Source organism: Melanaphis sacchari, unplaced genomic scaffold (assembly GCF_002803265.2).
Source record: "Melanaphis sacchari strain LSU unplaced genomic scaffold, SCAv2.0 Contig54_pilon_pilon, whole genome shotgun sequence".
NCBI lineage: Eukaryota > Metazoa > Arthropoda > Insecta > Hemiptera > Aphididae > Melanaphis > Melanaphis sacchari.
In genome coordinates this window covers 299396-314999 of record NW_020271380.1, presented here as the reverse complement: position 1 = coordinate 314999, position 15604 = coordinate 299396, and the positions used below count along the sequence as shown (strand labels likewise).

The following is a 15604-nucleotide window of genomic DNA, read 5'->3' as shown; positions in this document are numbered from 1 at the left end:
AAACCAAACTAAATGATGTAATAGTCATTGTAAAATTATATTTATTTTTTTGATTCTTAGCAACTGATGAATCGTTTCAAACAATATCAAGCTATCATTTAGGTAAATTAACTATATATTACGCATTGTTTTATTAAACGTCTGAGTGTAATAAATATTTGTAAAAAGATGTTAAAAATTTCATGTTAAAGTCATAAAATCATAACAAAATATTTTCAAGAATAGAAAATATTAAGATAAACATTTAAATAAAAATTATGCTCGAAAACGGATTAATAACGTATAAAAAACTTATAGAATATTGTTTTCATTTATTTAAATTAATATAAAAACCTATCTTGTGTACCAAAATACTGTTCGTATTGTTTTTTTTTACTATTATTATTTATAAGGTTTAAAGCTTACCCATGTAGAATCCAAATTACAGTATAATCTTTTTAATCTATTCACATTTACTGCTATTTTTATCCATTATGCTAACATTTCGCATTAAAATTTACCATCACAAACATTAATTTTAATTTTAATATAACATAAAACATTACAATACATCCGTTCAGCTATCAAATTAGATTCACGGTGCAGTGTTAATTAAACATGGTGTCCAAGTTTTTGTAAAATATAATGTTATAATTAAAAATTGATCATCGCATTCAAAAAATAATCTTAAAACTTTTACGCTGACCTATTTAAACATCACATTAATCGTATAATGCAATAGTGTCACAGAGACGTTTTGCATACTTTTTAGTAACACGGTCCGATAAATCCTTTTGAAATTCGCACATAAAAGATAAATCGACCAAGATTTCACTAAGCTTATCTTCCTGTCAAAAGGCGCATGCTAAGATGAATAGTAATTGTATAACATCCAATGTCCAGTTACCAAAACTTGTCATTTTTCCGTCTCTGTAATATAGACTTATTGTTGTGGGTCGTTGAAGATAGGACCACGATCGTTTGTCATTCTCAATGTTACAATATATTAATGTAATGCACGCGTAAAAACTCACATATACAGATATGTGTACAGATCAGAATTATATATTTATATTCAATAATATACACGCATTTTATGTGAGCTTAAGTCGGTAGAAAAACAAACAAAGCAAAATACGAGCTTGAACTACATCCTCATAACATAATATTCTGAAGTTATAATTCCGTGATAAATTCGTTGTTATAAAGTATGCGCTGCTCTCACGTTTATTTTAACGAATTTATGTACAAATACAAGTATTTTTGTGAATTATACAGAGTAGTTATATAGAGTGATTCATCAATCTTTTCTCATTTTTTTTCATTTAAAAATAAAATTTATCATTAGTTTATGAAATATTTAAATATACTTAAAGACCATATATTTTAAAATTATTGAGATTTTTTTATGCCACCACTTAAGGCTAGTGTCATGTTGATGAAACAAACTTATATTTTTTAACTTTTTTTTTACTGTAAATTATTTTAGTTGATATAATTTTTTTTTTAATTTCAATGTGCTAATAAATATTAACATGTTTTTACTAAGGGAAAAAGTGCTTGAAAATAGTTTTAAAAAAAATATATATATAATATTATATTTATTATTATATTTAGTGAATAGTGTTCATCATAATAAATTTCACCATTTTTACGAACATGAGTGTTCATAGATTATATAAACATTTTTAAATGTCTACATCTACATATCTTCCAAATCTATTAACACAATACAATTATGAATTTTAGTTCGTGCAATTAAATAACTCAAATATTACTCATTCAAATGTTTATCAACATTTTCAAAAAAAATTATCTATTAAAGAATTTAATAAAAAAGAGAGAGAATATTTAAAAAACAAAAGCTTCCATTTTTTCAAGATTTTTGTTAATTAGTTCACAAATATATCAACAATTTTTAAATATCTAAGTAAATTATACAAAAATATCAAGAATCAGATTTTAAATAACTACATTATTGAAGAAATAATAAGGCACGTGTATGCTTGGTGAACCCCTATGTACATACAAGTATTTAACATCAAATGTTTTTAATTCAATAATATTAAAGTACTGTGAAATTTATTTTCAGAGAAATAGTTATTATAGTCGTACAAAACAAAATGCCAATAAGACAATAAGTGAACCTCGTTGATTCGACCATGAATATGTCACTGATTTGGATAGGCCGAATGCCAAAATGTTATTGGACCTGTCTGGGTATATTTGGATTGTTGTAATATAATTCAATATGTTCCATTTTGACGAATATAATACAATAAAATACCATTAGCGAAAATAAAATTTGAGTGATGGTTTTTTAATTTATAATATTTTTACTCCATATATAAATTATTATTACAAAACATATCGATTTTAATTTTACAATTATTATTTTAAGATTATAGGATGATATTTACTTACATATGAAATGGATATTAAATTCTAATATATTATTTTAAATATCAGAAAATGATTACCATATTTATATCTAAAATATAAGTATAGGATAAAGACTTAAATCGTAAACATAAAAAAAAAATAATAATTATAAGTTATAACTTATGAATATTAAATTATGGAATTGTAAAACAATTTTATATTATTAAATAATTAGTTCTTTAACATAGTTTTCTTGAATGATATGATTTTAATTATTAGTTTTTGATTTATTATAATGCCGCCACAAAGCATAAAAATATAATCACTTCAAAGTGGCCAACAAATAACAATATTTTTAGATTTCTAGAAATCGAATAATAACAATCAAAAAGAAGATTATCACTATGATTAACAAAATGTAAGTACATATTTCAGGACCCTATTTCTAAAGCTCAGTCTTAAAACGAACAAAAAATGCGGGTTAGTTCAAAAAATAAGAAACAAAACACGTTGTAATATAACTCGAAATTTAATTGAGTTCTATTTGGTAGAGTTCTTATAGTGATCAAAGCCTGGGGGGAAAAAAATTCTTTTGAACAAATGTTATCAACGTAGTTAGGGTATTTCAAAATGTTAAATTTCTTCGTAATACCATATTGATTTATTTATCATAATCATTAATAAAATAATACATTTTTTTTTTTAATATGCAATCTTTTTTTTTTTTTTTTTTTTTTAATATTTAATTACTTATTAAAAACCAATATATATTATATTAACAGTATATTATGACGGGGAGATAACAAACCAGTAACTACGTATTGTAATAGTATAGTATTGCATAGTAGTAAAATAAAAATCGATTTTCATATGAATAATTAATAAATTATTACAGAATAACAGTCATTCTCTCCGAATACTTACGCACAAATCTCGGATTCAAGATCTTTAATCACATTTAAACATGGCCAACAGTTCCATAGTTGAAGTAAAAACCAACAATTTTAAATTTACGTATATTATATAAAGATATAATAGATATTAGATATGTGAGTGGAATATAATTATATTTAACTATATTATATTTAACTCGAAGGCTTTGATTGTGCATTTCAGACAATGCTACACATTCGGCAAAAACGAATATCAGGTCGTACTTACGGACAAGTCCTGTCACGTTTCAAACTGCAGGATATGAATGGCCCTTATTCCTTTGTACTCTAAAAGTTATAGTACTTATAAGTTTCTGTTTTCGCATTGCATGATGTAATGTGAATTTCGATTTTAGACAGCTACTTAATCAATTTAGTAGTATAATATAGTAATAATTAAAATAATATGTTTAGTACAGTTTAAAAGTTTTTAAAACAACGTTTTTATGATCATACATAACATGTAATGGTATACCGGTATACATTATTGATAATTTGATATATTATTATGTTTATAATTTTTATAAGTAATAAAACAAAGAAAAATAATTGATTTTATATATTAACGTCTATACAAGTGTAATATAATTTTGAAAAACTTAACATCACAATAAGAAAACTCATTTCATTAAGTATAATTTATAAAAATTGAATTCGGTTATATTATTTTATTATTATCTTTCAAATAATATTGATTTGGATTAAAAGAAGTAAATATAATGTTAGCTTGTACACATTTTTTGAAATACTAGATCAAACTGATCCATATTATAAATTGCAATTTGCAGGTAAGCAATATTTACGCACTAACCATTTTCAAACGAAATGAAGATTTAAACAATAAAGCTATTGATAATGTTAAAGAGGTAATAAACGTCATGGATGATTTGAAAGTTAACAAATCTAGTATAAGAAACTAAATGAATAGCTATTTGAACATAAAATATTTATATCTATAAGGATTCAATTTAAAACACATAAATTTAAAATTTAAAATGCATGTACCTATAAATCAAAACAAAATTTAATTAGTCTTTTTGTTTTTAACACCATTATTGAAATAAAAATAAAAATATGTTACAAAACAATTTAGGTATTGAACTTTAAATTATATTAAAAATCCACTAATATAAAATATTACAATAATCTATCATAACCAATAAGTGGACATTTTGTAAATAATTGTTATGAATATAGAAACTGATATAATATAATATTTTCAAAAACGAATGCATCTTTACACGCAATTCGACTTGTATTAATAATTATTGTAAATTTATATTTATTTATAATATCAAATATTACAAAAAGTTAAAATACTTAAAATATTTATTTATTTGTTTTTAATTAATTTTGTGTTTTTCATTGCATGCTGCAATACTTATACATGACATCATTTTTTTCCAACTCAATCTTTTTGTTAACTATATTTATATTCTCAAACCTATTCACGGGTCGTATTAGAATATTTTTAATTTTATCTCAATCTTTACTCAATGAAAAACGCACATTTTTGCTTTCACAATTCACATTTAATTTAACATTTGGGGCTATTAACTGCCTCAAAATTCTTTCTTAAATTTGTTCAAAATAAATTTCCTTGTTACAAGAGACCCAAAACATTTGTTCTTCAGTAAAAACGGTATTTTTAACTGGACTCATCCAATCTTTTTATGATCACAGGTAACAATTTTGTTTTAGAATATTCTTAACAGTACTTAACGCCTGTATACTACCAATGTAATAATATGATGTATTATTATGTTAAAATTGTTATGCACTTGTACTATGTCAAAACTACTCGTTAGCACATGGATGATTCCACTTTTATCGAAATGGAACTGTAACTGTCCGAAAATTCGAATAAATTATTAAACAATATTATAGGCGTAGTAATCGGTAAAAGTCGGTATGGGTTATGCGTCGCGCTTACCGGTGGTTATGCTGCCGATGAGGGTAAATGGTACGCAGACGACGATGACCAGCAGATCGGCAATTGCCAAGTTGACGATGAATATGTTAGTGGGCGACGACTGCATCCTCACGTTCTTGTACACCACAAGCACCACGGACATGTTTCCCACGAAGCCTACAACGAACACGGCCGTGTATGCGATGCAAAACAGCACAGTCACCTCAGGCGAGTACCTCATCCGGTACTTTTGCCACGGCCAATTGTCCAACCCGCCGTAATCCCACAACGCGCCGCCGCTCTGGTTGGCGTCCCTGCTGACATTTTTGAATTACGGTCATTACAAGAGCGTATAATATGTAATATGATACTGTTTTCCAGTCGAGTGCCTTGACGATAATTATTATTACCATTTTTTTTTTTTTTTTTTTGAACAGTAAAAACATCCCAAAATCCCTTTCTACTGTTGAATGATGTTATTATTTTGTTAGAAAACAAAAAAATTAATTATTTTATAAATTATACGTTATTTTATCATATACATTAAATTCGTATTACTCTTCCTACTTAAATAGATTTGGTAGAACCCCCTGCCCTACTAAATTTTAATTATTATTATTCTTAATATTATTAATATATAAATGTATATTTTTAATTTTACTCATTATGTTTTTACTTGTCTATAATTGGTTAGAAGTCAACAGTATAGCTTGAACTTGGGATTACTAGCTAATATTTTATAATATTATCAGTGATCTCACTATTATAATGATATGAATAATACATTTTGAACAAAAAAAAAATATATTTTTTTCATTTTTGTGAAGATTCGAAATAAGTTTTGGCAGCAAAGCAAATTTTATACAAAATGTGTAAGAAAATCTGAATTGAAGCTCCAAGCTATTATATTGTAAACTATTATTATATTTAAATGCATTTATATTTTAAAACAATTTACAATTTTCATATTGGCAATTAAACATACTAAAATATTTAAATATATTATACTTTCATCACAATAGTAATACATACTTGTATATTTAAATATACATTAACTCATGCTTATAGCGCTCATGACTTTTAAGTCATAGGGTATTGTAAATGCTATTTCAATTATAATTTACATATTTTGAATGTAATTTGTATTGATAACTTGTACGTAATGATTTTTAAAATGTACTCAGGTATAATTATATTATGTGTATACAAGGAAAATTATGACTGATGTGACAATAATACGTGTTCAAATATTGTGGAATCGTGATAAGACAAAGTGATTTTAAATAGACGAAAACTGTTTAAACGCCATTGAAGTCATACTGTCAACGTATTAATATTTAACATGTAAATCACAACACTCAATACATTGATACCATCAATAATGTTTATATAAATTTCACATGAAATATTTCAATAATATTTATTACAATTGAATATCAGTATCTAATGATATTTATCATATTAAGTTTTTAACTTAACACTTAATGTCAATTCGATTACTTACCTAGTCTAAACTTAATCTTTGTAAACGTTTTTGAAAATTATTATTGGATAACTTCGATTGAACAAAATTTTATCTGGCGTGAATTATGTTGTCGTTTGCAATTAAAATATCTATATATGTGCTCATAAAATAAATCAGGTGTTTTCTAAAGAAGACGTCCACAGTTATTTATGCGTTTCTAATATAAAGTACGTATATATAACTTGGAAAAAGTACGTACAGATAGACAATGAAGCAAACAAAATAAAAATAAAGAAAAAAACCAGTGCAGCTGTAATATTTATTTTCTTATTTATCTTTAATCGATATTTTAACTAAACCAATTTAAAAATGTTATTTTTTTTATTTTATTTTTTTAGTTGACTTAATAAAAAAATAAAAAAATACGTTAATATTCTATACATATAAAACAATATAAAATACATATCATAACAGACTAGTTATGTAAAACGTCTGGGACTAAATAAATGATAAAAAAAAAAAAAAAACTAACAAAGTAAAAATGACAAAATGTTTTGTTGATAATATTTCATTATATTCATACACTATCATAAAAGAACATGAACATTTTGAAAAGAATAAGATTAAAAACTACTGTGTCAATATAAAAATACAATATATTTGAGTTAGGAGAGATCAAGAACAATAGCTCGCAAATAGTATTCTGAAAATCTACTAACCCTGACCTATATGATTTTGATATAACATTGTGTTTAGATAAGGAATAATGTTATAAGTGAAATCTAGGTTTGTATGTACTAGAAATGCTTGAAATTATATACATTTATGAACCAAATAAATTTTAAATTTTAAATAAATAGGCTAAAACTTGACCTTATTCACAATATTTTATTAGTGCCGTTTCTTTTATAAAAAATAAAAACATTGATTTATGGTTAAAATCTAAAGAAGTGAATTACATTTTTGTTCCCGGACATCATTACATCAACATGACAATCATCAGTGTACAATTAAAACAAAATATACCTAATTTATAGTTTAAAGCCAGTTTTTCTTTATACAATTTAAATATTTAAAAAAAAAAAAAAAAAAAAAAAAAACTATAATATATATAGGTATTTATAAATCAAAAATTTCAATATTAACATTTTTAATAATTTGCATTTAAAGACTTTATTTATATTCATAAAAAATATATAGGCATTTAATAAAATAAGCAAATTTTCAATAATATATGATAAAATAAGCATAATTCTTTAAGTATTTTATTATTCCTAGTGAGTTATATTCATGACTTTTATCATTATTTTTTTTCTATATATTAATTTAATAAGTGACCCGTCGATATTTTATTTTACCTGATAATTTAATTAAAAAAAAAAATGTTTTCAAGAATGTAATAACAAGAACAAAATTAAATATATGTATAATTTTATATAGAAATATATAATTAAGCTAAAATAACAGTGTATAAATGTAAAATTATAGTTATAATTTATGTTTATAAATATAAATTATGTTATTTTAATTTTTGTACTATTTTTGCATACTTTGAAATCTGAAAATGTTAGTAATTAACCAATAGATGTAAAATGTTTGCAAAATACAATAGAATCAAGAAGACTTAATTTTGCCAATCACTAAACGTATTATATACGTCCAGTTATTTACTGTATAAGCAAAAAAGTCACTAACGTTTTAAGTGTTTTAAAGAGTTCGTGACCCGGAAAGGTTTTTAAGATATTTTAAAATCGTTAAATGGCAATTAGCTCCGAAAAGAAAGTAATAAATCGTCTCAATTAAGAGGTGATTTTTATTTATTTTTTACATTTTTCATTGTCTTAAGTTTTATAAAACAAATTATTTCTATAGCAATAATATTTATTTATCATTATGAAACCACTAAAACAATATTAAGTCCATGTATGTTATTTAAACTACTAGATACTAGATAAAATTATTTATCGTACCTATACATACGTTTAATTTTATGTTATGCCTGTAAAATATTGTCTAAATAGTACATTCATTTTTATCTATACTGTTCGCTTAAAACGTTTTACTATCGTACATTAATAAAATTAAAACAAGTACAACAAAATAGTTATGTACATACATCTATAAAACGCCAAATTAAAAAAAATAACTTGTTCATTATTTTTGATAGAAAATATTTTTTTACCTAAAATTCATTATAGTATGGCATAAATATTAATAAATTATAATAACAATTGTATATGCTAGTTAAAATTTAAAATTGCTTGATAAAATATTTAAAAACTAATAAAATACAGATAAGAAATATTTTATTAAAATAATAAATAATATTTAAAATATTTTATTGTTTATTCTTATTTTTGGATAAAGAGTATTCGACTTTACACATTAATTTTATTTTGTGTACTACAATACATTCACAATTCAATGTATTATTGTGTCTAGTATTATGTATTATAAATAATATCATTTAAATCGTAATAACATAGATGCAAAATATGCAGATGTATACTTTGATCACAATCATTAGAATATTAAGCAATTTCAACGGTTGACATAAGGACGACAATACATGAATACAAAATAGGTATGATAAATAATTTCATTTTCTAAAAGGGATTTCGAACGTGTACGATTGATACGGTAACCTAATAATTTAAAATAGAAATCCTTATTATTTTCCCCTAGAGTGCAGAGTGTAGCTTATAGTGTCACTGAAAATCATAGAAAAAATGTATTATTTCAATTCAATTTTTAAAAGTCTGGATAAACTCTGTTTTGATGTGAAAATTACAGAATAACCAACTGAAATAAAAGTTAAAATAATATAGTTTAGAATTAATGTACTAATAGTTATTTTAGGTAATTGAAAAATAATAATATCCAATATCTTGAACAACTAAATATTAATTTAATACGATTGAAACTCAACAGCTAATAAAATATAATATTTTATTCAAAATAAAAATCAAAATAAATATTTCTATAGCATTAAAATAAAGTGTATCACTAAATTATGTTTTAAAATATTAAATTCTATGTGAATGAAAAAAAAAATGAAGACATAAATTTAAGATTTATTTTACATAAACAAAAATGAACTTGGTGTATCACAATTTGTAATAATCTAATTTATTCTTATCAATTTAATATAATATTTTAGATAGTTTAATAAAATATTCTATTATATTTTTTCTTATAATGATAATATTATTTATCTATTAAAAACTATTTACTCAATAAAATATAAAAACACAAGAATTGGTAAAAAACGAACACATTTATTTCGATGGTAGATATGTTATAACGTAGGTGTACATTAATTAGATACAAATTATATTAATCACACTATGCAAGACTGCTTTGTGAAATCATTAGTTTTTAACGAGAAATACAAAATATATTACAAATAATTGCATACGCCATTAGAAACACACCGCATATACCGCATATATCCATATTTATCACATATATAATTTTAGTATGGCGTGTTTTAAGAAAAATAAAATTCATGGGTATGATTTGAATATTTACTTGTTATTGTGTGGTTGTTACATATTCAATTTATAAATAATATAGCTGTATGTACTATAACATTCGCCATAGATTTTTGAATAAAAACCTATAATTTATTGGTTTCTTAATATTTTAACTTACTAATTTACAGTTTTAAAATTGATTTTTTCATTTAAATACAGAAATAATTACAGGACAGTTCTTAATTAGAGCAAAAATAATTATAACTTTTGATTCATAAGGAATCGAAACACTGATCTTTAAGAGGATGCTACACTCACATGTATTACATTCACTTTACAGAAGTACAATATAGTAAATTTGCTTTCAATAGAACCTGTGGTTTGTTGTTATTTTCAATTTTAGAGCAAATTGACGTATTATTAAACCTCAAGGTAAGAACATAAGACATTATTTACTTTGTTATTTTTGTCATTATTCTAATGATAACATTATTCTTAGTTAAGTTATAATCACGTATAATACTAAATTATTAAAATACTCATAAATTACTCAAAATTTTAAAGATTATAAAAATCAAACGACATGTAACAAATCAGATAATGTTCTCACCTTAAGTCTGAGAATAGATAAATTTGCTTTAAAACTACAACACGACATCGGTTCTGCTGAAAATAAATTTGCTATGTTGTACGCTTATAAAATGAAGACAACATATGCGGGCATGGCGTTCTATTAATTATATTTAAAAATTCTAAAAAAAAAATATTTTTGAATAACTCAATCTGTTATTGAATAAAAAAAGGGGTGAGCATGCTTGATGAATCATATTTTATACATACTCCTCATATATCTTTTAAATTTCATAAAACATTTTGAATTCATGAATAATATTGAATTTTTATGATTCATTAAAACATATATCGGAAGTAAGTAAAATAAAAAAATGAAAATAATATTATTTATAGACAATCACTTACAGTATTATAATTTATAATTTATTAAATGCTATAATAATTATTGAAAAACCGTATACTTTTAATAAAATATACTAAAAATGCATTATGTTATCAATTTAAAGTATATACACTAAATCAATGAAATATTTTTTTATGATCTGTCATCTGTCACATATTTTATGTGTGGGTTATTAAAAATATATTATATTTTTATTCCAATAAAATGAATTTAAATATTTATAATACGTTACAATATACTATATATGTAATTGAATTAAGACAACTATAATTGAAAAAACTTTTAGAACAATTTGATAACTTAAAAACCCACTTATAGAATTCAAATGAAATAAACAATAAACTATACCAAAAAAAAATATATTAAATTAATAAAAATAAAATTCAATAAACAATTTTAAAATATAATTATATAATAATAATGCTATTTTAAATTCATTACCATATTCATTATGCATCTTAATGAATTAACAAAGCGTTTTATGTTACATTTTAAGATACGAATATAAATATATTTTGATTACATTTTTAATTCAAATAATACTCGTAAATGTTTCCAAGAAAACACAATAAGACAGTTTTTTTTTATGCATTGAATCTTGATACTAATAATATAGTTGTATTAAATATACAATCAGTTCAAATCTAAAATATATACTTTAAGAATACAACGATACAATGGAAAAATTTCCATAAAATCAAATAAAAAAAAACATTAATATAATAAATTATAAAAATATAAATATAAAACGAAATAAAAATGTAACATATACCTAAAATTGTATTATTCATTCTGTATTTAAATTTATATTTAATTACTGAATAACCATTTATAGTATTTGCAGAGTAATTTAAATTTAAAATTGTAATATATTTGTACTATAGCTGTATGCATAAATATTTTTTTTAATAATAATTGATGTTTAGTAAAATTATCGAATATTATATTCTTAATTGTTTGTCCTAATATGGCGTTATTAAATTGGTTTTTAATTCGGTATATTAACGAAAAATAATTTAAAGAGCAATTGTTGGTATGCTTAAGGTCACCGTACAATATTGTGATGTATGCACTCTAGTTATTGTCTAGTGTATTATCTACACACTCAAGTGTTCTTATTGTCATAGAATATCAGGACATTGTAAAATTTAGTATTTGTAAACCACTCGGGTAAAAAAAATAAAACAAAAACACACTATTCTATTAAAAAAAAAAAAAAAAATTATATATAACAAATATTATATTTAATATTATTATTTATTAAGCAGAAAATCATTCGCAGTTAATAAAGATTTTTTAATCCAACTTCACACACTTTAAAATTAGTTACATAAATCGATAAATGTAATATTTTATCTAATACCACTATCCATTTAGATAAATACAAAAATCGATGGTATCATAATTCATAATCTAAATATAAATGCCATTATTAAGTGATGATCAAGGACAATTAAAAATAGTTAATTATGAACAATTTTAAATCATATTATTAATTTTTGTATATGTATACATATTTTTTTAGAGGTTTATCTTTTTTAGTTTATTTATGGTGAAACATATTATAATTTTTATCCATTGAAACAGGCTTATCAAAGATTTTTCTACTTAAATTTACTTACTTAATATATTACTTTATAAATTATTTATCAATGTGATGTAATATGAGTTCGTTGTATATATACCTATATTGTGATATTAAAAACTAGAGATGTATTTTAATGTTTTTTTATTATTAACATTTCAAAGTTATATTCTATGTAAACATATAAAAAAAATATATTACTCAAGAGTTTGGGGAACTACGTATATTAGATCAAAATTTGATTAATTTCTGTACATATTTTGCTGTAATTTATAATGATACCTTATTATGTGAATGTAAATTTTATATTTGATCCCATTAAAAGATAAAAATAAAATTATTGAAATATATATAATAATTTCACTTTTAACTATTATTAAAAAAAAAATAACTTTTTTTAAAATTTAATAGTACTGAATAGAATTAAGTTAAGAAGTCAAGTTTGAAAAAAAAATTCGCTAAGAACTTAGACAAAAATAAAACACGCTTTCGTTAAACACGTCACATCCGTGCACACGATAAGGCTATATTAATTATTTTCGACTACATAGAAATATAATTATTATGGTTTAAGGTAGTGCTGAACGGTCAGATGGTAGATACATTTATAAAACCCAACATGGTATGAATATTATGACGTGTCCTAATATATCATACAAACAAGTTAGCCTTGTCGGATAAGAAAATATTACATTATGTTTGTAAACGTTTTAGGTGTGAACGATAATATTGAATTTATCGAAGGTATATAATATCTATCATCATCGACGGGACAATTGAAATAAATCCAATCTCCAAGTAATTTTCCCAAAGGCACAATACGCCGTGTCGTTTACGTACGTCAATAAATGTATATATAATATATATATATATAATTTATCGACGTACGCGAAAAAAAAAATGTCAGTATAAACACACACGCGCGTAAACCATTTATAAAATGTTTTAATGGGTTTTTTTCGCGAGCTTTTGTCGTTATACAAAATATACACAGCCGTGAATATAATGTGCGACATAAAAATAATAACCAAGGAATTTTCATGGGCTTTTTTTGTGAATAAAAAAAAAAAAAAAACAATACAGCACATAAAAGAATTATATCTTTTTTTGCATCTTTTAAAAAAATTCAATAGATCTAAAAATCCTGTCAGCTCATTTTATTTATTTATTTTTTTTTTTTTTGATTTAATGCTTACAGAAATAATTACCGAGATTAGCTAAAACATTATCATAAAATCTTTAATGTGATTACAAACATTGTAAAACAGTGTTTTAAAAATACACCGATTTGTGCCATGAAATTAAATCAACACTAATCGAAACTATAAATTACCTAATCGTTTATTATATTAAATAAGTCGCTTATCAAAACATTTGCCACAGTTAATCACGCTCAAATACAATCGGTAACGTATAATGTATGTTGAGTGTCTCATCAACAACATTTTAACTTAAAATTATTTTTAAATAAAATTTTTTGAAATTGTATTTTATTATTTTACATTTTAATCTCGATGGAGATCCTTAATTAAAATATTTTAAACTTATCTCGGAAAATGGTTTCTTCAGTTTTAATTTTGCTTGTTTATTTGTTTTTACCTTTATAATTTACTCAAGTGGTCAAAAGTAAATTCAAAAGTTTCAATAGCCTTAATTATCGATTGAAAATTGTATCTAGTTAGCAGTTTCAAGGAGATAATTTTTTCTAAGTAACTTTCACAAGTATGTATAACTTAAATAAGAATAACTATTTACTCGCACTTCGAAAACTTTGTTATTAAATCAATGATATTATTGTGGACATTTACTTTCAAAATAGGCTAATATTTATTGTAAGTTTCAAATTAAAAAATATACTATTGGTTAATAATTTTAAATAAAAATTTAAATAACATCTCACGATTAACTAGACTGTAATAATTTCAAAGATTTAAATAATGTTTTACAAATGCATGTTCTGAAACGACGAACTTTGAACGCATTTGTATATTAATTTCACGCTATGATTTTCAGTCAAAAGACAACAAGAATATTGGTTGAGTATCAAAAAAAAAAAAAAAAGAACTAGCCGATTTTACAGTAATCATTAAAAAGTAGATATTTATTTTTAAAAGTAACTAGCAACAATATCTTTTCTGTCAGATACAGGCATGAAAATGCTTTTTAAAATAGTATAATATAGGTTATTTATTCTGTTTAACTTGCATTTGGTACGGATTTTCATCATCACTGAAAATCATAAGCCCGTTCCAAAGAATTGATTGATGCAAACCTACAGAGGATATTCCGAGTAAAATTTTCCTTGAAAACTGGCAAATTTCATTAAAAACTTCAATATTACATCTATGATAAATCTTTTCTTTAGCTAGTCATAATACTATTGAGTATTGACTCAATGGAATTTGAATTTTAAATTGGTAAACGCTTGCTACAACATATTATTTTCTGTTATATTATGTTTTAGATAAACTTTCATTGCTTGATTTATATTCAAAATGATTTTAAATTAATAGTGTTAATAATTATTTCATAGATAAGAAGAAAATCCAAATACAACGCATAGTATTAATATTATAGTGTTATAATTATAAGAGATCTGAAATAGAACGTTTGTTCCAAAAGGTAGGAGCGAATATCTAAAACTTACCTATTATTTCCCTCAATGTTAAAATTTGTAATTAAAATATCAAAATCAATAATATTTCAAATAGCAATATTTTATATGTTTATACATTTTTTATTAACTGTAAATTAGAATAAAAATAAATTAGCTAAATGATCTTGTTTCTTGAAGGTTGTGGAGTTACTAATATAATGCATTACACACTAAATAATTACACATTGGAAATAAAATCGCTGAATCGACTTAAATCTCGAAAAAATATATACAAAATAAT

The 15604-nt window shown here is 23.1% G+C and overlaps 1 protein-coding gene across 2 annotated transcripts in view; it reads right to left on the bottom strand.

Annotated features, from left to right (window-relative positions):
* LOC112599749 (neuropeptide SIFamide receptor-like) overlaps positions 1–15604 on the bottom strand; it is a 47191-nt gene that overhangs the window by 26266 nt on the left and 5321 nt on the right. The window contains exon 2 of one of the 2 annotated variants that reach the window (XM_025346805.1): positions 5227–5522. In XM_025346805.1, coding sequence (XP_025202590.1) covers positions 5227–5522 — 296 coding nt within the window. The remainder of the gene's footprint in view (positions 1–5226; positions 5523–15604) is intronic. The other variant, XM_025346806.1, reaches the window with a different exon arrangement.